We start from the raw sequence: 22,323 nt of genomic DNA, 5'->3' as shown, positions 1-22,323 counted from the left end.
GTTCAGTAGTGACAGTAAAGAAGTGTATCATGTTACAAAAGACTTGCATTTCAAATAAATGCAGTTTTTTTGAACTTGTTCATCAAAGTGTACAGAAATACAATTTTCATGGTTTCCACTAAACTCTTGAGAAGTGAATCTGTTTTTTCATGCATATTAAAAGGATTTCTGAAGGATCATGTGACACTGAATGCGGAAGATTCATTACAGGAATAAATTATAATTTAAAATGTATAAAAATAGAAAGCAGTTGTTAAATTGTAAAAATATTTCATAATATTACTGTTTTTACTGTGTTTTAGATCAAAGAGGTAAAAGCAGCCTTGGTGAGCATAAGAGACTTTTTAAAAACCTTTAAAACAATAATAGAGTTGAACACAAGTGTATCTTATATATTTTATATAATTTTTGATGGTCATGTGCAAAATTATTTGATAAAATAATCATACTTTTAGTATTCAGTTCATTTTTATTTTCAGGTGTCCTAGTTACAGTATAATTATACATTTAAATACTGAGTAATATTACCGTAATTTTCGGACTATAAGTCGCACTTTTTTTCATAGTTTGGCTGGTCCTGCGACTTATAGTCAGGTGCGACTTATTCATCAAAATTAATTTGACATGAACCAAGAGAAATGAACCAAGAGAAAACATTACCTTCTCCAGCCGCGAGAGGGCGCTCTATGCAGCTCAGTGCTCATGTAGTCTACACTGAGCAGCACAGAGCGCCCTCTCACGGCTGTAGATGGTAATGTTTTCTCTCGGTTCTTGGTTCTAAATAAATGCGACCTATAGTCCAGTGCGACTTATATATGTTTTTTTCTTCATCATGACGTATTTTTGGACTGATGCGACTTATACTCAGGTGCAACTTATAGTCCTGAAAAATACGGTACTTAACTACATATACTCAGTATCAGGGTTGGGTATCATTTGAATATCGTTTGATTATCGATTCCAATTCTGCTCATAGATTCCTAGTTTCAATTCTAATAAGATAAAAAATTCAATATAAAAAATTAAGTCAAACATTTATTTTTGTTTCTTTTTACAAAGCATTCTGTTGCAGCTGAATAACATGAGCAAAAACCAGCAGCCTACAGAACACTGCAAGAGGAATTTTGCCTGCTTAAAAAAAAATAAAAAACACAAAACAACTAGATTAATATAAATTGAAAATATTAAAGCGTTATACAAGTAAACAGTCAGTAATAATTAGGAACAAACAAATCAATAAATAGCATAAATAAATACAACTGAACCAAATTTCAGGTACAGAAACTAGTTAAAATGTTAAAAACAATGCTTTTTTTTGTTTTTATTTTTTTTTATAAATAATCTAGATTAAAGTTATTAAATATATTTAGTCAAGATCAATGAATGATTTTCTTTTGTTCTTTAATTAACATTTATGACAGGCAGCGCGTTTAAAGGGTGCTGTCTCTTTTTACACCAAAAGGACGCAGCGCTTAAAATACTGTCATTTTTAGTAATGTTTTCTTCATACTGGTCAATAAATATGAAAGAAGTAAGTTTTGGACCAGGACATCCTTTTCTACAGTGGAAATACAAAGAATGGTCCGAGAACAGACACAAACTGGGAACCCGCACAGTGACCACCGACCGCTGATCTCGGTGTACGCAAACATGCAAACAGGGCACAAGTTCTTTTCATTCCTGTAATTAAATCGTTTTAAAACACATTAAAAATGTGAACGCAGAAATCGTTAATAAGAATCAAAATGCACCCATCTTATTAAATACCCAGTTCTTGGAAATTTGGAACCAGTTTTCGATACCCAACCTGACTCACTATATGATTAGGGTTTAACTTCAGGTCCCTTGCATGTAATGATGCATATGTTTTGATATTATAATAGTAAGTATATGTAATGTGTAACAAGGACACCTTAAAATAAAGTGTTACAGAAAAATGATCAGCTATAATAAAGAAAATGGACATTTGAGCTATTTTGCAGTTCCTTTAATGGCTTTGTTATTGTTCATGACAGTAGTTGCAGATTAGTTACAGATTAGCATTTTAAATTATGCTCCTCTGTTATATCTCCTTCCTTTCTCAGGTTTCGGTGACTTTGGAGAACTTCCAGGACATCTCTCTGCCCATCCCAGGGAAAGAGGACCTTGCTAAGCTGCATTCTTCCTCCCACCAGACAGCTCTAGTCAAGGCTGGTTCGTGTGGAGAAGCCTACGCTCCTCAAGGCTGGATTGCATTTGTCATGGAGTATATCAAGAGGTGTTATGCTGACATTTTTTTTTTTTTTTTGAGACTGTTCCCTTGTGAAAAAGTACACTGAAGCAGACTTTTAAAAAAGAGCTGCGAGTAAATGAAAATATATTATATTTTACATTAAGATAAAATGCAGTTAGTTGAATTTAAGAATGTGTTCTTGACCCATTCAGTAGGATTGAAGTACTTTATTTTGATGTAATTTCATCATTTATTATTCTATTACACTTGAAATATGAATGTATTGATAAGCATCTATTGTCAACTAAACTATATTTAAATCAATTCTATTTGAACTTGTATGTTAATTTATTTGCAGTTACAATCGTTTTATATTTAAAATATTATATATAATATATTAACTTTCATTATAATGTTAAACAACACATAAATTATAAATTTAAATTATAAGCAATTACATGTACTTTAGTATGTTATTATGTATTGCTTTTAAGCTTGACGGAAGTCTGTTAATAAAGATTATACTCTTAATAGGGTATTTTTTTAATTAACTAATTAATTAATGTATATTACTATTATTTTTTAATGTATACTTTTAGGATTTCAAGTACACTACAAATGCACATTCAATACAATTAGGTGCATAAGGGTATAAATTAAGTGCTACCCGGAGTCATTATGTCCAGAAAGTCATTTGCAAGTATTTAAGCATTTATATATAACGTTGTATCATTATAAAGAGACTAAACATGCTTGTTTTGAATGATTGACTCTCACTGTTTATTTCTGCTCATTGATTTTCAGTTGGTTCTGGGGGCCTGTGGTCACGCTGCAGGACTGTCTGGCTGCTTTTTTTGCAAGGGATGAACTAAAAGGTTTGACCCTTTTTTCCCTTCCTTTCTCTCTCAAAGCGAAGTTTCAATCAGTAGGACCTATTGGATAAATGATTGTGCTGTTTTGAGTCTCAGATCTAGAAAAAGAAGATGAATATGGATCTTCATGGCATTTGGTTTTAATATTTAACATATCAGTAGTGTAATTCTTACTGGTTGTGTGTTGTTGTTATTTTTTCAGGAGACAACATGTACAGCTGTGAGAAATGCAAGAAGTGAGTATGAACTTGGAGAACTTATTGAAGATGATGGTTGCAGAAATGTAAGTGTTAATGTGTTAACTCTTTGGTTGTTTCAGGTTACGCAATGGAGTCAAATTCTGCAAAGTTCAGAGTTTGCCAGAGGTAGGTACACAGATGAGCTATTGAGGTTATTACACAGGGTTAGGCACCACATTTGTATTTTTCAGAGTTTGAAAAGACATCAGATTTACAAAGGAAGTCTACAATGTATTGGCCTTGTACCAAGTCTGTCTGAAAGGAACACAAAACCTGGGCCTTTGAGCAATAATAGAAATATAATGGGTAATAAGGTCTGGTGAGTCATCTGTTTCCTACATCCAGTGGATTTATGTTTGGAGTGAGACTAAGAATGCCTTCAAAATAATATCGGCCTCCGTCTGTCTGGTAAATATGCTCAGGGACCTGTAATGGCAAGAGCAGCCATCTTATGGGAGTCGTTAGATCTGCTTATTCTTCAGTACGTCTTTTTACTGGGCCACCATGATCAAAAACCTGCATGGCAGGTTTTTATTGTTGGAAACCGTCTGCAAAATGTGATTTTCTGCTTCGTTGAAATTCTGCCTCCCCAACAGATTCTGTGCATTCATCTCAAGCGCTTCAGACATGAGCTTATGTTCTCCACCAAAATCAGCACTCATGTGTCCTTCCCTTTGGAAGGCCTCGAAATGCAGCCCTTCCTGGCCAAGGACTGCTCCGCCCAGACCACCACCTATGACCTGCTGTCAGTCATCTGTCACCACGGCACTGCCAGCAGTAAGTCTTCTAGACCAGGGAGATGGTCATAAATCTTGTTTTCTTACTATAAATTTGTGTATTATTTGCATCAGTTACACTTAGTAATATAAATTGTTTATATATTTTTTTTGAGAAAAAAATGAACATTTTAGAAATAAATGTAGTAGGTTATTGTGATTTTATTTTACATTACTGTAAGTGGTTTCAGGTAGTGAAAGTTGTTTTATATTAATTCCATAATAGGTGAGTGGGAACAGGAAATGATCGATTCTGATTGGAACACAGTGTGTTAGTTATTTTTAATGTGATTTTTGCTTTAAGGTGGCCACTATATCGCCTATTGTCGGAACGAGCTGAACCAGCTGTGGTACGAGTTTGATGACCAGAGCGTTACTGAGGTGCCTGAGTCTTGTGTTCAAAACGCTGAGGCATATGTACTCTTTTACAAGTAAGTCCATTTACAAACCAAGATTTAATTATAGCTCCTAACCCTAATTCTATTAAAGTCCCTCATATAACCTTAAAGCATAATCTTTAAAATGATATTATAACATGAATATATATGATATAATATCATATTTTTCGGACTATAAGTCGCACCTGAGTATAAGTCGCATTTATTTAGAACCAAGAACCAAGAGAAAACATTACCATCTACAGCCGCGAGAGGGCGCTCTATGCTGCTTATTGTAGACTACAGGAGCACTGAGCTGCACAGGGCGCCCTCTCGGGGCTGTAGAGGTTCCTTTCTCTCGGTTCATGTCAAATTAATTTTGATAAGTCGCACCTAACTATAAGTCACAGGACCAGACAAACTATGAAAAGAAGTGCGACTTATAGTCCTGAAAATAAGGTAACTGTTAATTTTGGCAATATTTCAGTTGCGTTTGTATGTTCCGTATTTTTCGGACTATAAGTCGCACCTGAGTATAAGTTGCATCAGTCCAAAAATATATCATGACGAGGGAAAAAACATATATAAGTCGCACCGGACTATAAGTCGCATTTATTTAAACCCATTTCTCTCGGTTCATGTCAAATTAATTTTGATAAGTCGCACCTGACTATAAGTCGCAGGACCAGCCAAACTATGAAAAAAAAGTGTGACTTATAGTCCGGAAAATACGGTATATATGCGTGTGTGTGTGTATTCTCTTTTTTTAAAAAATATGTTATCCTAAACCTCTTATATTCAAGATTTTCTTTTCTTATTAAAATAAATTAAAATAAACAGATACAAATTTGAAATAAATTGATTGATTTAAATAAATGTATAGAAACTAAGTATTTAGTTGTATTTATAATTCTATAGTATAACTGGGTCTTCATGGCAGAAACTACACAGATGGCATCTGAATTTTATATATATATATATATTTTTTTTTTTTTTGCATAGTTTCTCATAATTATGTTTGCCTATTGATTCTTTTTCCAGTATTTCCAGGTATAGTCATGAACAAACAATGATTTATGATGCAGCTGTTTTGTAGATAGAAAAGCTCAAGGTTATGTTGAGCAGGAGAAACGGCCTTGAGTCTGACTGTAAATCTCAGTGCTGTGGTGAAACGTTTTGACAGTTGGTTATATGGTGCTGATGTCACTTGTATATATATATATGTGTGTGTGTGTGTGTGTAACAGGAAGAGTAACGATGAGACCCAGAAGGAGAGGCGGAAGGTGGCCAGTCTGCTCAACATGATGGAGCCAAGCCTCCTGCAGTTCTACGTCTCCCGCCAGTGGCTGAACAAGTTCAAAACCTTCGCTGAGCCAGGACCCATCTCCAACCATGACTTCCTGTGTCCCCACGGAGGTGAGGTCCACTCTTATAAAGATCTAGGCATTTCCCACCTGACCACACCAGATATAATTACAGATTCCACCAGCATTACAAAAGTCAAGTGCTTTTCCACTGATTATGTTTGTTTTCACTCGCTTCCTCTCCTTTTTTCACTTAAAAAGTGCAGTACGAGGTCAACGAATAAATGCGAATCTCTTCAGATAGCATTTTCATCCCCTTGATCTGATTTGTGTGAACTGAGTCAAATGAATTTGAAGGAAAAGATCTTACAGAGGAACAAAGATATAAGAGGTTCCCTATGAATTATTTATAAATCTTCTTGCATACTGTTTCATGTTGACTTTCAGGGGACAGATGCCCATTTTTTTTTGTCATACGAGTAGGAAAACTAATTATCTCTTGGTTGAAACCTCTTGTTTTTCTTCTTCAACAGGAATTCCACCAAATAAAGCCTCGTCTGTTGACGACCTTGTTATGATGCTTCCCCAAAATGTATGGGACCATCTGTATAGCAGGTAAAAATTGTTAACTGCTCTTTTCATAACTTCCAGTGGAAGTTCAGTTTCTTATTAAATGCTGATTGGTGGGTCGTTGTCTAATAGGTATGGAGGCGGCCCAGCTGTCAATCACTTGTATGTCTGCCACACCTGCCAGAATGAGATCGAGAAGCTGGAAAAACGCCGCAAGAATGAGCTAGACATGTTTGTTCGGGTAGGAGCCGCAATCACATTCTAGATTAAGAGATCATATAAGGGCCTTTCACATCGCAGGAACCTTTTCATAGTACCAGATCTTATTGTGGAGTTACCCACGTTTGGGCATTTTCACACCGTATGAACTAGGTGCGATTTTTAGTACCAGACTGCCTTTTTCGAGAAGCAAATTAGCTCCTACTCCAGAGCAGGGTCTAACCAGCACAACTGGTACTTACCGTGACGTAAGTAGACATTGATTGGCCAGACACATTCGAAAATGCAGAGTAACATACTGTAAACATTGTGTAAACTTGTTTGGCAAGTAAGATGAACATGGATAAATATACAGACTCTGAAGTGCAGGGACTTGTAACAAATGTAGCACTGCCGGTTGTCGCTGGAGATTCTTAATCGTCCTTTCTGTTCTTTCAATCGTTTTACGAATACATCGACATTCCATGTCCATTAGTGTGAAACCCGCAAGACACAAGAAAACCACCGCTCCGATCACAGCTTCCTCCATCCTCCTGTTAACGTTATTCTTATTTGTTAATGTTGTTGAACACCGCCCACAAATGACATCGCTGTCGACCGGCTTATGTCATGTCCTAGTACACACGGTCAGTGGGAATGCAACCCTTTAAATGGTACTGGGAAATAGTTCACGCAAAATCATACCAGTACTTTACTACTGTACATTTAGTTCTGGAACTAGAGCAGTGTAAAATGTATGTTTTTTGAACAGACACTTGCACTGTTTTCTGGCCTCTTAATGTGTACACAGACCTCACACCCACCACCAATACCCTCTCAGACTGAGAACAAAAGTGTGACCCCTGCTCCTCCCCCCCAAATTTTGCTCATTATTAAAGCATTAGAACAAAAGTGCTTGATTTCAGCCAGAGATGCTATGCTTAGTTTAAGTTAAAGCCAAATAAAGGAGGCCAAATGACTGATAAAATATACTTTCATGTAGTTATGTGCTTATTAAAATTCTCTGTGATACCATCTAATAACCAGACATTTAGGGCTGCAAGTAATGATTAATTTCACCACTGATTAATTTGTGATTATTAATTAAACATTATTCCGATGTTTTAGGCAGCTTGGGTCTTACACCTTTCCCATAGCAGCTTACAATGTAACCTCTGCTATTTTTCATATTCGTTTTCTTCATAGAAATGCATTATTCCCTACTTTAAAGAGCCATGACTGTCGAATGTTTTTACTTCACAGTGCACAGTTTCGATTAGTCAATAATGAAATTTGTTGTCTACTGTTTGGGTTATAGATTACTATCGATTTGTTATCATAGCTCTGAAGCTGATAATTATTTTCCTGTTATTGTTAAAAATGCCAAAGTGGCTAATATTAAAATTCTATACTTGTTTAAATAAATTACATCTAAAAGCTCAAATTAATTGCTTTATCTACAGTACCAAAAACGCTTTCGTTTTCTCAAAATATGCATTTAATATCACCTAATTTTCCAGCAATTCTCAAACGATTCATTCCAAGCAGTTCAAAGCTTAAGTCTCTCTAAACCCCTCCTTTCTGTGAGCCTGCTCTGCTCTGATTGGTTAGATAATACAAATAAAATGGAATAAGAATTTAGATATTAATTATACACTATTTGCTTACAGTTGTCTTGTGTTTGATGTGAAATACAGCCAGTAGTTTAAGATTGTTTTAAGTTTGTACATAAATAAATTATTATTAAAGTCTCTGACTAGTGCATGTTCATGTAGAAAAAATTACAGAAAAGTAGTGCAGTATAATGCGAAAACACATTTTGTGTTTTCTGTGCCTTATAGGAAGCAGTAACTTGTGTAAGCCATAGACCACAATGTAGCTCACTGGGATTTGGAACAGAGCTTCTGTCTCAGTTTATAGTGTTTTTGTTTGGCTGCAGTGAGTAGGATGATATTTTATAAAGAAACACTCAGGTAATGGTATCTCCCTTTTTTTTCTCTCTCTCTTTCCCCATCTTTTCTGTCCTTCATGTAGCTCAATAAGGCGTTTCAGGAGGAGGAGTCTCCTGTGGTGATATACTGTATCAGCATGCAGTGGTTCCGGGAATGGGAAGGCTTTGTCAAAGGCAAGGACATTGGTAAGTAATTTCTCATCCCTGTTGCTGATACGTCTAAAGTATCTGAAAGTTTGAAATTGAATATTAGCATTATGTTTTGCAGTTGTTGATGACTAAGGAGTTCTTGAAGAATTGAATTATAGATTTTGTTTGCTTTTCTCTTTTATTTGGGGTATTTGATGTGTTTCTGATGATGATCTTGTATCTTTCAGACCCACCAGGACTAATTGATAACTCCAAGATTGCTGTAAATAAAAACGGACACATCACATTAAAACCAGGTAATGTTTACCATCAGGATTTTTATTTTCTTTTTTTACATTTGTCTTTTTAAGTCACCGTAAAATTCATAACCCTTTTTGCTAAACTGAAAAACCAAAGTTTTGTCATCATGTCATTCTAAACCTCTGAAAAATGATTTTCTTTCTTCTATGAAACGTACAATAGTGTTTAATGTTGTTTGAACCTGAATGTTCCTCGAAATATTTTAAAAGTTGATTAACATTAGGTTAAGCCATTTTTGAGTGAACTATCCTTTTAGTAAAGTAAATCAGGCCAATATTAGCTTTACGTTTCAAATATAGCTGCACAGTAATGGCTAAAATGATTAATTGTGATTTATTAATCACAGTTGTTATATTTGAGAAACGTCTTTTTTAACATGTAATTGATTAATTGCACTTTCACATAAGCACAAATCAAGGGCATGTTAGCTCATACGCACTTACGCAGTGTTTATTTTACTTCATCTAGTTTATCAGTTTAGTATATACATCATGAATGTTAAAGAAACTGTATGACGTTTTTTATATTGTGTGAAAGAAACAAAAGCCATTCATCTTATTAGATGTCAGTGTTCTATAAGCTGATATTTCAAGGTAAAAAACAGTTGCTTTATCATACTCTGTTACAGAACCTTGAAAAGCTTCTCAAAAACTAAAACCATAAAATTCCTATTATTGTTTAAAATTATTCCAAATCTTATTAAAAGTAATGTTCACCTAAAAATTTAAGTTGTCATGGGCCCATTTACTCATGGGCAAGTTGTTCCAAACCATGGTCAAGGTCCAGAGACATAGCAAGGACATTGTTAAAATAATCCATGTGACATCAGCAGTTCAACTGTAATTTTGTGCAAACAAAAATAATGACTTTATTCAACAATTTGTCTCCTGCGAATTACCCTGGCACCATTTTGGAGAGTATCCACCGAACATAAACAACATATGCTGTTCAGTGTCAGCATCACCATGTGGATACATTGTTTACGTTGTCAACACTTTGATCTGAATGTAAACAACTTATCCGCATAGTGATGCCGACACTGAACAGCATCGTTCAGATCAAAATGCGCATATATCATGATACTTTCCAAAATGGAACTAGGGAGGAGATTTAATTTTTGAATAAAGTCATTATTTTTGTTTTCTTTGCACACAAAAAGTATTCTCGTAGCTTCGTAAAATTAAGGTTGAACTGTTGATGTCACTTGGATTATTTTTTACTATGTTTCAGGACCTTGATCGTGGTAAAACCCTTGCTGTCTATGGCAGGGTCAGAGAGCTCTCGGAATTAAAATTCAGCAGTGTACCTGCTTGTTTCAAGTACTGATCATTAACACATTTGCTCAAAAAACATGGGTTTTGCTTCTTTCCTGCTTTAACAGGTGCCGATTCAGGTCAGATATCTGAAGAGACCTGGAACTTCCTCCATTCCATTCACGGAGGAGGGCCGGTGGTGACCGTGCGGCCCAGTGTCAGCCATCAGGAGACCGAAACTTCCCAGGCAGAGGAGAAGATCGAAGTGGAGACACGCTCCGTGTAGTTGTGCTGCGATGCTGCTGGACCGCGAGGGGGCTGAGAAACACTTATTATTTTGCACTTCACTCTTGCTTTCAAGCATTCGAGCAAAGGACCTTACAGCTGCAACTCAGCATACACACTTCTCCCACACTCTCTGTACCCTTTATGACTGTTCTTTATAGCAGATGGATGGATTAATAGTCCTCCAGTGTGCTTTATATTTGTATATATCGTGCATATTTCCTCTTGACACTAGAAGCCAATTAGACTCAAGACGCAGTTTCCCCGTCCATTAATGCATTTGATTTCTATGTGCAACTGTGTTCATGATTTTGCTTCGCCCAAACCTAATGGCCCATGATTTGTGTACACCGAAAATGAATTCCACTGCATCTGTAGACCTTTTTGAGGCACTGCCTCAATTAAGAAAGTGAAAGAATATGTTGTCTTCGTGGATGAGAACTTCGATGTTTTGGGTATGAAGGGATACTAAATGCTACGTAGTCTCAGGAAAGAACATTTTGTTTTGCACTGTACTGTAGATTCAAAAGCGTGCATGCTTCAGCTCTGATGTTCGATATGTATTTGAATGTACTAGTACTTCAAGAACACACATTTCTGCACTAAATGTTATTTATTCCAGAGGGGTATGATTATTCTGGTATTCATGGATGTTTTCTTTGTTCGGAAATGATTCGACTAGCTAAATCTAAGCAGAATGCACGCTAATAGGAATGATGTGGCACATTATGCTGGCAAGAAAATCAATCCTCATTTTTATTTGTGTTGCATAGGGTTGCATGGAGAATTGGAGATGCATACAATAAGGCGCACATTTGAACACATCGAAGGCTGTCTTGTTTAAAAATGCTATGTAATAGAAAAAATCAGATCAATTAAATCCTGCTGCCTCACATGTGTACATTCAAGACATTATTTAATGTATAAAAGGATGTGATGTCTTTTTTCAATATTAATTGTCCGCAGAGATGAAAAATGTATCTGAGTGGCTACTATTAAATCAGAAACTTATGCTGTCAATATTTGTCATCATTCCTATGTTCTGAAATGTAAGATATTAATATTTGTTAAATTGCTTTGTGAATGGATTCATTTCACAAAAACACATCCAGGTAGTACATCACCTGAAAATTAATTAAAAATAATACAATCTCAATTTGAATATAGAAGAGGAAGCATGTTTAAGACATTTTGAGAGGAAAAATAAGGACATATCCACCCTGGTTCTTACTAACGTAAAGTGTCCAGACTTTTTTTTCTCTTGGTTCTCTGTATTCCGGTTAACCTTATGATTTTCTTTACTGCAAAAACAGTAAAAATCATTGTGCAAGGGACTCCCATCCATTTTAAAAGCAATTTATATTATTTTGTATAAAAATTATATACTGTAAAACATTTGTCAAAATATTGTTCTGAAAATATTAGTTTCAATATCATTTATTATCTTCATTATGATACTGTACTGTTAGAAATTATATTTATATGCGTATATTTATGAAGAATAATTTATTTAAAGATGTTTTTCTCTAACATATCCATGGTCCCCATAGCACTCCCTGGGGGACCCCGATTTGAAAACCCTTTGTAGAAAATGCTTATAAATACAGTAACAGAGATGACACTGTCTTAAGAGCCATTCTTTTGATCGTGAAATTAATTCACTGACCTCAGCCTGCCTGACATACAATTAAAGTAGTTTACTGGGCCCTAAATAGCACTGGTGCAGTCTAGGTATTATTTCCACTCATAGACAGATCAATAGCACATAATAGTGCATTCTTCAGTACAATATGCTGCTCATCATCAGGCTGAAATGCTCGGTCAGATCAATGCTGACAGCAGAGCTCTTGAGAGCCGGTCATTATGAAAGCAGCGAGCGTGTGGGCCGCGGCTGCTGTCCTGTACAGTATCGCAGTGAGCGGGATTGTGGGATTCACATTCACAGCGGCACCGAGAGAGAAAAAAAACATGGCTGCTGCCGAATGTGCAGCAAACGATTTGCGGAAGTGAGGTAAGTGTAATTCTGTAGCTTCATAAACCCTTTTACATTGAATTATCCGTCACTCAAGTCCAATTCCCCGACTTCATCTCGAAGTTAAAGCAGGCTCTGCTTTAGGAACCGCTCCGATTGTAGCGGTTCGAGTGGATTTGATGGGCAAAGTTGTTGCGGCTGATCAGTTGTGAATGTTCACGCTGCCCCCGCTCCTCTGCACAGTTCCACGCTAGCCTGTTAGCTTCCACATTTAGGCTTTTTTATCTTCAAAAGCCATTTTTCTCACCAACTCTGCTGCTTGCGTTTACTTGACACCGGGAAACAGCATTTCCCCCGCGTTCGTTAACAAGTGTTTTGAATGAGCGTTAAATGGGGTGCGCCAAATTCGTTAGCATTAGCATGCTAAAGTGAGTCTATCATCTTTATTAGCGCTCTTAGCCAAAATGCTAATTAGTGGCTAAGTTGTGGAAAAAATAAACCGAATTGTTTGTTTCTCGTTGTTGCGTAGCTGTGTACACAATGAATATGCTGTGTTATTTGTAGCGCGAAATTAGTGAAATTGCGCATCCTGTCAATGCAGTAGTTAGCAGGTGAGCTAATAAAACCCTGCGGACACATTTGTTTTGTTCAGTTAAACGGTTAGTTTTGTCTTGAAAGCATATTTTTAATAGGAGATTTTATGAGGTGTGTGAAGCAAACGTGTTGCATTAAAGATTAATTCAGAAGTTTAGCTCCACTCGGAAGTCACCGGAGCTGGAGAAACTTGCACCGGGGTGTCTGGGAGGCAGTCGGGCTGTACATCATGCCGAGCCGCGGACGCGGTGTTGTCGGAGAGGCCCGTTAAATGCAGTTGAAGGAGAAAATGTTTCTTCTCACGCCTGTTCTATATAAATGACGGTGAGTTAATAATCTGCATCAGTGCTTAAACCCCCCTGTCAGGTTTATTAGTGCAAACCCGTTTCTGAAGAATACATCACATTCCGATAACAGGCTTTAAATAGGGGTTTATCATTTTCCAATCACGGAGCCAAACTGGGTTCTCTGAAACCACTGCGACGAGCAATTTCGAAAACGTGCTGAGCTGCACAGAGGGCGAGTGCTTCCCTCCGCGTTGTCATTTGGACTGGACTAGAGTGTTTGGTAATGATAGTTCATGGCGAGCACGTGTCAATTTAAAGTTCTTCGCCACGCGCGCAAGCTGTACGATTATTCAGGAAGTTTAAAATTCTTAACGCGTGCGGCGCAAGCTGTTTTTATACAGTCTATGGGCGTAAGGGGCAAGCTGCAGAATGACAACGTTATATTTCAAGTCCATTAAAACAGTCCGAGTGAGTTGGAGGGCAGTTGGTGGTTATCTAGCCATTCTGGGATGAGCTTCTGTTAGCAGCTGCCAGCGGCTGAAGTAGTAGTGTCTGTTCTTGTTTAGACAAAATATGTGTCGATTATACTGTGCCCACTGTTTATTTGATTATTTGGATGGGGAAAAAAGCCAAATACAGTCATTTTTACTAAAAACATTTAAATCGGTTTCTTCCAAAATTCCACATTCTGTCCAATGTTATCAAAATGATATGACATTTAAAGGCATTATGAATGTAGGCTGTTTGCTAACATCATGTGCAAAGGGAAAACTTAAAATTGACTAAACTTAAAAATCACTAAGTTACAAATATAGAAAAATGAAAGCAGAGACTTGTACTAGGTAGGAGGGATGCACATTCAGTAATCAGATACAGATAAAGTAGCACAGTAAAGATTACATTCATATGAATGCATTGGTGAGAGAAATTGTGTGTTTGAATTAATTCTGCTTGGCATCATCTCTCTACCAGTAGTGAAACTGTGGGATTTAGTTATTAAGAAATGTATGCTTGAACTTTCAGTTTCTTAGCTTATTGAGAAATCACAGAACCGTGTTGACAATACCTTTCCCATTTAATTTCGAGCACCCAATCACACATCTTGTGGAGTGCTTTCAGAGTATGCATTTATTTGTCTGCTTAATTGTTTAGAAGTGAAGTGTAAATGTGACAGTCCTTCAAAGATTTCTTATCCTGTTACGCCCTCTATAGGAGCAGTGACAAGTTGACGTCAAGCTTAAAGCTTCATGGCAGAGCACTGAAGTCGATAAGTCGATTAGTCGGTGCAGCCCCTAGCTAGCATTGATGTCATTGATGTGCTGTAAACTAACAAGATGAGCCGTTGTATACTGACTTAAATTTCATTCCAATTCAGGAAGACTTTAAATATAGGCTAGTGCACAAGTCATAAAGACTACTTCACCTATCCTTTTATAGTATCCCCTGTAAAATATGAACCGCACACTGGTTTGGAATAATATGAGGATACATAATGTGTGAATGACTCTTTTTACTTGTAACTGTTCAGGTTTGTCTTGGGACAATGCCAGGTGACATGAAGCGTCCCCATTGGCTGTCATAAGGACAATAAGAGCCGCTGCACAGATGGGCTGCTGGGGTCTCGGTGTGTGTTTAGTGTTAAGTAATGCAGGCTGCAATCTGGAGATTCTGGTTTTGTTAAAACTGAACAAGGACTGGCATCTATATTTGTAATTCATTATTTTTTTAAGGTTTTGAGTTCAAATTTATTAGCAGACTTTATTCCAAAGAGATATATACGTATTGTCGTGTTTAACCTAGCATCTAGATTTTTTTTTTTTTTTTTTTTTTGGAAGTTTGCCCATTTCTTGAGAAGCACTGCTTTAATAAAGTTGATCTTAGTGAATTTTCAGATCTTTATGCTATGAAATGATTTGAACATGCTGTTACATCACCCACTGTAGTCTGTTATTTAAGGTTTTACTTCTTTATACCAGGAAATACAACCTAACCTTCGCTTACTCATATTTGAGTTCCAAGATAACCTCATTTTGCACAAATGACTCATGTTAGAAGGGTTCTAGCGTATGTGATGACGTTAGTGGGGACTTCGCCATTAACAAGAGTTTTCCCCTCTTAATTTACAATCATGATCAGTATAATTGTCCTTCAAAAAAATCTGATCAGTAAATTGCAATAAATGAGAGGAGAGGGAAAAGAAGACAAAGGTTTCCATTATATTTGAAGTATATATTTCAGCCTATATGTCTTTGTTCCAGTTCAAACCACAGGATTTGATGGCAAACACATAGGAAAAGCGTTTTTTTTTTTTTTTTTTTTTTTTGTAGTTGGTCACCAGGTTTGCACACATCTCCGAAGGGATTTTGGTCCACTCCTGTTTACAGATTTTCTCTAAATCCTTAAGGTTTCTTGGCTGTCATTTGGCACCTCAAAGTTTCGGCTCCCTCCACAGATTTTCTGTTGGATTGAGGTCTGGAGACTGGCTAGGCCACTCCATGATCTTAATGTGCTGCTTCTTGAGCCACTCCTTTGTTGCCTTGGCGGTATGTTTTGGGTTATTTTAATTCTTGAAGTCTTATCCATGTACCCTTAGCAAAAAACAGCCCTAAAGCATAATGTTTCCACCTCTGTGCTTGACGGTAGGGTTTGTGTACTTAGGGTCATAGTCAGCATTTCTCTCCCTCCAAATACAGCGAGTCGAGTTAATGCCAGAGAGCTCAAGTTTGGTCTTATCTGACCATAGCACTTTCTCCCAAGCCTTCTCTGAATAATATAGATCAGTGCTTCCTCTATATTGAATCGACTGCCGTTCATCAGCTTCACTCTTGCGCACAGTTTGCACTCTGCTTGCTTGAGTTGCTTGACTCCCTCTCCATAATATCCGGTGATTATAGATTATAGACACTTCTTTTAAAAAAAAAAAAAACCAATAATAATATTTATTTTTCGATGTTAATGAAAGTGACAACAAAAAACAGCCACATCATTAGGAAATCCTTGTGGGGCTGTGCCGGGGCTAAGCACGTTTCTGGTAGGGCCTTAGCCTCATCAAGCTCCCCCCTAGCACCGTGCAAGGGACAATTCGGTCTACTGTCCCAATATTCTTTCTTGCTGGCCCCGGGCAATTGGGCAGTCCTTGTTGTTGAGCCCTGAGTGGATAAACTTACAAAATCAGCACGGGATCCCAAAAACCCACAGTAGCAGTTAAACTGACATGGGTAGTAATGGAAAATTATGTTTTCTAATCATTTTGGTTCTTTTAGTATTCAGGCCTGACAACACCCCTTCTGTCTGTTTTCTGTCTCGTTTTTTATATGCATGGTCAAATCACATTAGACACTCACCAGGAGGCTTCAGTGGAGTGTGAATATGGGATGAGTGTAAGACTGTCCTCAGGTGCCTCTCATTTCTCAAGCAAAACTAACGTCAGGGGTGTGAAATCTTATTCAGAGCCTCTCATGATTCAGATCACACTAATGGTACATGGCAGTGATTGTGCAGACTGAAGAATGCGGTGTGGTCTTTAGTGTCCTTTTTAATGTGAGTGATCTAAAGTTATGGTTTCATAAAAACTGTTAGTTTTTTTCCTCCCTTCAAGGACAGGCTGTTTTGAAGTGTTCTGGCTGTAATAAAACCTAAAATTATCCTTTTTTTTTTTTTCTCGACAGCATAGGCTATGTCCTAGATGTATCCTCTTGCACGGCCTTAGCAGAAATGGAGGCATTGAGAAATTTGATATGGTGTAATCTAATTTGTCACACTTTAAGCCTCTGTTTGCCTTTAGTACCACACTAATTGTTGAGTAATGCAGACGACAGTACCAGCCCAGTGCTCCCTTCAGTCTCCTGTGAAGCTCCCCCAAATGAAATGTGGTTTGTTTTTGCTGCTGCCTTGCAGATTTGGCGCATTTCACTGTTCTCATATCAATATATCATATTCTGTAAGCACTGGTCTTTGGACTGACTGCTTCATTTGTCATGCCCCGGGTCTAAAATTAGCTTTTTGCACGCATGCCCGTTGCTGGTGAATTGAGAAATGTACCATTAAATGTTATTTTGAGTCTTGTATTGTTCGTTCGTTCTTTCTTTTTCTTTCTTTCTTTCTTTCTTTCTTTCTTTTTTCAATTAATAATTGGACTTTTAAAACATTTAAAGGAATACAAACACAAATAAAGATATTTGTAATGAAACTGGAGACATTTCTGTCCTACAAATGAAAGTCCATTTCACAGAAATTTGATGTTGAAAAGTCATCAAGACATTGTGAAAGTAATCCATACGAATTGAGTGCTTTAATTTAAGTAATGATTAGGGATGTAACGTTTAACCGCAAGCCGGTTGAAAAACGATTAAAATATGTGATCATTAAAATCGGTTGAGGTGCTAAACAAATCGCGGTTCAATTAGGTTGAGTTTATATGAATGTATGCCTGAGGGGAACTTATTGTCTTTAGAAAAGTTTAGATGGTATTTTTTCGGTCTCTGTATAATGTATATTAAAGTTCATAAAACAGCACTAATTTGTTTACAGCGGAAACCAAGGAAACGCTTTAAGTGCCAGCTGCTGGCATAGAGTCAATCTGTGTTTAAAAAAAAATGTATTGGGAGTTTTCCTCTGAGGAATACCTTTCTGTTTTTCTTAGTTGACCACTTGATTTGAATCAGATGTAACACTAAGGATCCGGGTTTACACAAATTTATTTGCATTCTGCTCCATCTTGCCCAGTTGAGTGGTCAAACCTTTCAAAGTGTACTCTGTTGGCCATGAGTTTGTTGCATGGCCATTTTGGGTGCTTGGACCTCTTTTCTAAGCATTAAAATCACTCACGCAAGTCTTCATGGACATGTATGTGCTGAAATCACTGGATGGTTCTGTTAACAAAAATTGGAACATAGCTGTATACATTGACTTGAAGACTCACAATATACTTTGTCTTAACGTTTAGATTGTTATAATTCAGTTTACATCATGCACATTTGCAGTCCCTAGAGTTACCAGCCAACTTGCATTTTTGGTGCTAAATAATTTTTGCTTATGGACTTTATTAGAGACACCCATGATCAGTCTTTCAAGACTGAAGGTTTGTGTTGTATTGGCCATTGTTGAAAAGCACTATATAGCTCAAATAAGAAGCAGCTTAAATACAGACCATCCCCCGTCACATCTGCAGCTCAATACACCTGGGAAAGTCTAGAGAGCACATGTGTGATAAGTGGATTGATAGCTTGTGGGAAACTCTCAGATAACCTCTTATATATCAAACGCATTTATAAAATATTTGATAACCGTAGATCATAGCTTGCCCATAGGTTGTTATTGGTGTATGTTTGACTTTGTTTTACCCAACCCAAAGACAGTGAGAGCAAGAGAGAAGAACTTGCGATAAGGATTTTCCACTAAAATTGTGCTCAATAAAGATCTATTGTGAGAATCTTGTTAGTGATATTTGCCTAGAAGTCATTGCTATTGCATATATTGCATATTGCATAATTGTCCAGCTTTCTAAGGATGGTTGATCTGTGAGGTTTTTCAAATGAGCTAAAAATCTTTGGTGGGCTCTTCTATCTTGAACCAGTAAATAATTGCATAGCAGCGCCTTGGAATTGTGGTTACAGCTTTTGCACAGACAGACATCACTCATGTTTTCTCCAGAAATCTAGTTGATATTTTTTACTAGCATAAAAAGCTATGAATAAAGACGTCCCTTTCCTTTTGCCGTGGAACTTCTGCTTAGAGAAATTCCAGATATTCCATGAATGCACTCTCATTCTTGACACATAAGTTATTTTCTTCCAGGCTCCGTCTCAATCCTCTGTGAAAGAACATCCAGCAAACAGATTAGCTCACATCTTTAAACTTCATCTTAAATGCTTTTTACCTCATTTTTCCATATTTGTCTCTTTGGTCCATCAAGTGTTTATCATTTTTATTAAATCATCTTCATGAGTTTTTTTTTTTTTTTTAAATATGACACTTATGTTGAAGTTATCTAGCAGGCTAACAAATACAAGCTTTTACATAAATAGCAAGAATGATTTGTGATTGTCCCAGAAGCTTTGGATAGAATGAGTTGAAGATTATAAACGGGAAACTGTATGTTACTCTGACCAGTAAAAATATGTTAATGGATTTATAGCTGTATGATTTATAGCTGTTTTTCTATTTCAGTTTTTTATTGTAAGCTCTAGGAATAGGAAAGTCTCTAATCCATTTAACTGTAAATCTGAATATGTAATTATTCTCTCGTCGTATCCCTCAGGTGCCCACATTCTGCTGCTGAGGAGAGAGCACCACGATGAGGAGACAGTAGGCACCCACCATAGTATGGCCGCATCCCGCTCTTCGCGCGTCACAAGATCATCAGTGGGGATAAATGGATTGGATGAGAACTTTTGTGGTCGAACACTCAGGAACCGCAGCATTGCCCAGCCGGAAGAGAGCTCTCCGCCTCCTGTGCCCAGAGCCCGCTCGCCCAAGAAGAAGCAGGACTGTCAGCAGCACCAGCAGATCGGAGCACAGGTCGGAAAGGTAGCGGAGAACAAGGCGGAGGGTGAGCCCTTGCCGTCCTACGGAAAGCGCGGCTTGCCGAGCTCGGATAAGGAAGAGTCTGACAAATCCGACAACTGCGAGCATCCTAGGGCTGGGGGTGGGCCGGAAGCCTCCCCTGCTCTGAAGAGAGCCAAACGTTGCCCCCGCTCAGGTGAATCGCAGGGGGTTGAGGAGGAACCTTCTCTCAAACCGGAGAGCCCTGATCCCGCTGCACCGAAGGAAAATGACGAGGGCGCCAAAACGAACGTGTCCTCTGACCCTCCGCTCTGCCTCGACAAAGAGGCAGAGCAGCAAAAGGATGGTCCGGTGGAGGAGATCGGCCCTCTGCCGCAGGCCGGCGAGAACGTCAAGGCCACCAATGGCCTCACTGAACTCCATAAGGAGAACTTGGAAGTTGCAGCCTTACCTCTGGAGCCCTGTGCCTCCCCTGCCATGCTTACCAACAGTCCTTCACTGTTAAATGGCAGCCAGGCTGCGCCCTCATCCCCCGACCCTATCGTGCCTTGTAGATCCCCTCATCCCAAGCAATCCAATGAGTCCGACAGCCCTCAGATTGACTGTGAGAGAAACTGCATGCTCGAGGAAGCTGCCGAGGCCGTGTTGTCCCGGGAACCCGAGATGGAGGTAGAGGTGGATGTCGTAGGGGATGCCGGCCAGGCTCACGATGAGCTAGCAAGAGAGGAGAGCACCAACGGCAGCTTTCAGGCTGAGCTGCAGGACCCTTCTGACAACTGCTCGAATATCTCAGGAGAAACGACGGTGCTGACTGCCTCCCAGCTGCCTGCAGAGCCCCCCTCCTTCACAGAGCTTCAAGAACACCGATACACTCTGAGGACTTCACCGCGCCGCGCTGCCTTTGGTAGTGGGCTAAAAGCCAGCTCCCCCAAACCCAGTTCCCCACACATAGACAATAGTTCACTGAAGGAGGAGTCCACACTGGTTCCTCTTTCCTCTGAGGACACCAGCCATAAAGACCTACCCCACCATGCACTGGGGCTTTCTAGCGAGGCAGACAATGAACTCTCAGAGAAAGCAGGGGTCAGTGGAGAGGTTGGCATGTCGGATAGTAGAGTGTCGAGATCCACCAAAGAGCTGCTGGCCGCTCAGGCGGAGGAAGAGGATGAGGAAGAGGAGGATCCAGATGTCTATTATTTTGAGTCTGATCATTTGGCTCTCAAACACAACAAAGAGTATGTTCAGGTTTATGCTATCTGGTCTGAAGTCATCAGTTCTGGTAAACCAGTATGTGCTTTGTCCTACCCTTTTTTTATTCATTAATTTGAGTTTATGTTTATGTTACTATTCCTCATATTGAGGGTTAATAATTTGAACAAACCCCGAACCAAAGTATGAAATTTTAAAGGCATTTAACTACATCAGGAGGTGCCTAATTCCTGGAGATCTAGATACCTGCAGACCTCAGTCCCAGCACTGCTCCAACGCACCAGTCTGTAATTATCAAGTGCTACTGAAGAGATGAACTAGCTGGTTAATTTGTGTTTGATCAGGGTTGGAGCTGAACTTTGCAAGATGGTAGCTCTCCAGGAACAGGATTGGTTATCCCTGAATGGACCACATCTAAGAAACAGAATATCATAATCTTTAGCTGGTGGGATTCTTTGTTCTTTTGCCAGAAGCAAACTTAATAATAATATACATTTATTTTGTATAGCACCTTTAAAATTGCTTTCTCAAGGCGCTTTCCAAGAAAACCACATCAGAAAAAAAAACACAACAATAAAATACAAGATATAATAAAAAGAAACAAAAAATTACAAAATCAAATAAAAGCTTCCCTAAAAAAGGATGTTTTAAGCAAGGTTTTAAAAACAGCTAAAGAATTATCAACCCTAATGTCAGTTGGGAGAGAGTTCCACAATTTTGGGGCATATGAAGAAAAGGCCCTGTTACCCCTGGATCGTAACCTTGTTTTGGGGACGGCTGAGAGACCGTGCTGAGAAGAGCGTAAATTGCAAGTTGGCCTGTAAGATGTTAAAAGATCTGCCAAATACTGTTGAGCGAATCCATGCAGAGCCTTATATGTAAGCATTAAAATTTTAAAATCTATACAGTATTTAACAGGCAGCCAGTGCAATATCTTCAAAACAGGAGTTATATGGTCGGCAGCCCTAGCCCCAGTTAAAATTCTAGCTCCTGAATCCTGTGAGTATTGCAATTTGTTCAGAGAGGATTTGGACACTCCAATCAGGAGAGCGTTGCAATGGTCATTTCTTGAGAAAACAAAATAATTAATCAATTTTTCAGCTACAGTAAATGGCAACATTGGCCGAATACGTGCAATATTTCTAAGATGGAAAAATGCGGTCTTAACCGTGTTCTGGATGAAAGGCTCGAATGACAAAGCGGCGTCAAAGATAACACCAAGATTTTTTAGTTTACTGTGTAGCTCTAGGGCAGCACCACCAACTGAAAG

The 22,323-nt window shown here is 38.2% G+C and overlaps 2 protein-coding genes across 5 annotated transcripts in view; both read left to right on the top strand.

The window, feature by feature from the left end:
- Positions 1 to 11,507, top strand: part of usp33 (ubiquitin specific peptidase 33) — a 43,389-nt gene extending 31,882 nt beyond the window's left edge. The window contains exons 13-25 of one of the 2 annotated variants that reach the window (XM_026206826.1): positions 303 to 326; positions 2,085 to 2,257; positions 3,017 to 3,087; positions 3,287 to 3,320; positions 3,404 to 3,449; positions 3,920 to 4,100; positions 4,404 to 4,530; positions 5,723 to 5,892; positions 6,314 to 6,395; positions 6,483 to 6,591; positions 8,583 to 8,685; positions 8,877 to 8,945; positions 10,331 to 11,507. In XM_026206826.1, coding sequence (XP_026062611.1) covers positions 303 to 326; positions 2,085 to 2,257; positions 3,017 to 3,087; positions 3,287 to 3,320; positions 3,404 to 3,449; positions 3,920 to 4,100; positions 4,404 to 4,530; positions 5,723 to 5,892; positions 6,314 to 6,395; positions 6,483 to 6,591; positions 8,583 to 8,685; positions 8,877 to 8,945; positions 10,331 to 10,488 — 1,347 coding nt within the window. In that variant the 3' untranslated portion in view covers positions 10,489 to 11,507. The remainder of the gene's footprint in view (positions 1 to 302; positions 327 to 2,084; positions 2,258 to 3,016; positions 3,088 to 3,286; positions 3,321 to 3,403; positions 3,450 to 3,919; positions 4,101 to 4,403; positions 4,531 to 5,722; positions 5,893 to 6,313; positions 6,396 to 6,482; positions 6,592 to 8,582; positions 8,686 to 8,876; positions 8,946 to 10,330) is intronic. The other variant, XM_026206827.1, reaches the window with a different exon arrangement.
- An 811-nt stretch (positions 11,508 to 12,318) lies between these two features.
- Positions 12,319 to 22,323, top strand: part of zzz3 (zinc finger, ZZ-type containing 3) — a 32,186-nt gene continuing 22,181 nt past the window's right edge. Inside the window, exons 1-2 of one of the 3 annotated variants that reach the window (XM_026206819.1) lie at positions 12,319 to 12,498; positions 19,600 to 21,079. In XM_026206819.1, the coding sequence (XP_026062604.1) occupies positions 19,665 to 21,079 (1,415 nt within the window). In that variant the 5' untranslated portion in view covers positions 12,319 to 12,498; positions 19,600 to 19,664. Of the gene's footprint in view, positions 12,499 to 12,603; positions 13,378 to 19,599; positions 21,080 to 22,323 lie in introns of those variants that run through there. The other 2 variants (XM_026206820.1, XM_026206821.1) reach the window with 2 other exon arrangements.

This window comes from Carassius auratus, chromosome 27, assembly GCF_003368295.1.
Source record: "Carassius auratus strain Wakin chromosome 27, ASM336829v1, whole genome shotgun sequence".
Taxonomy (NCBI): Eukaryota; Metazoa; Chordata; class Actinopteri; order Cypriniformes; family Cyprinidae; genus Carassius; species Carassius auratus.
The sequence above is the reverse complement of the archived record's forward strand: the minus strand, read 5'-3'. Positions and strand labels throughout refer to the sequence as shown.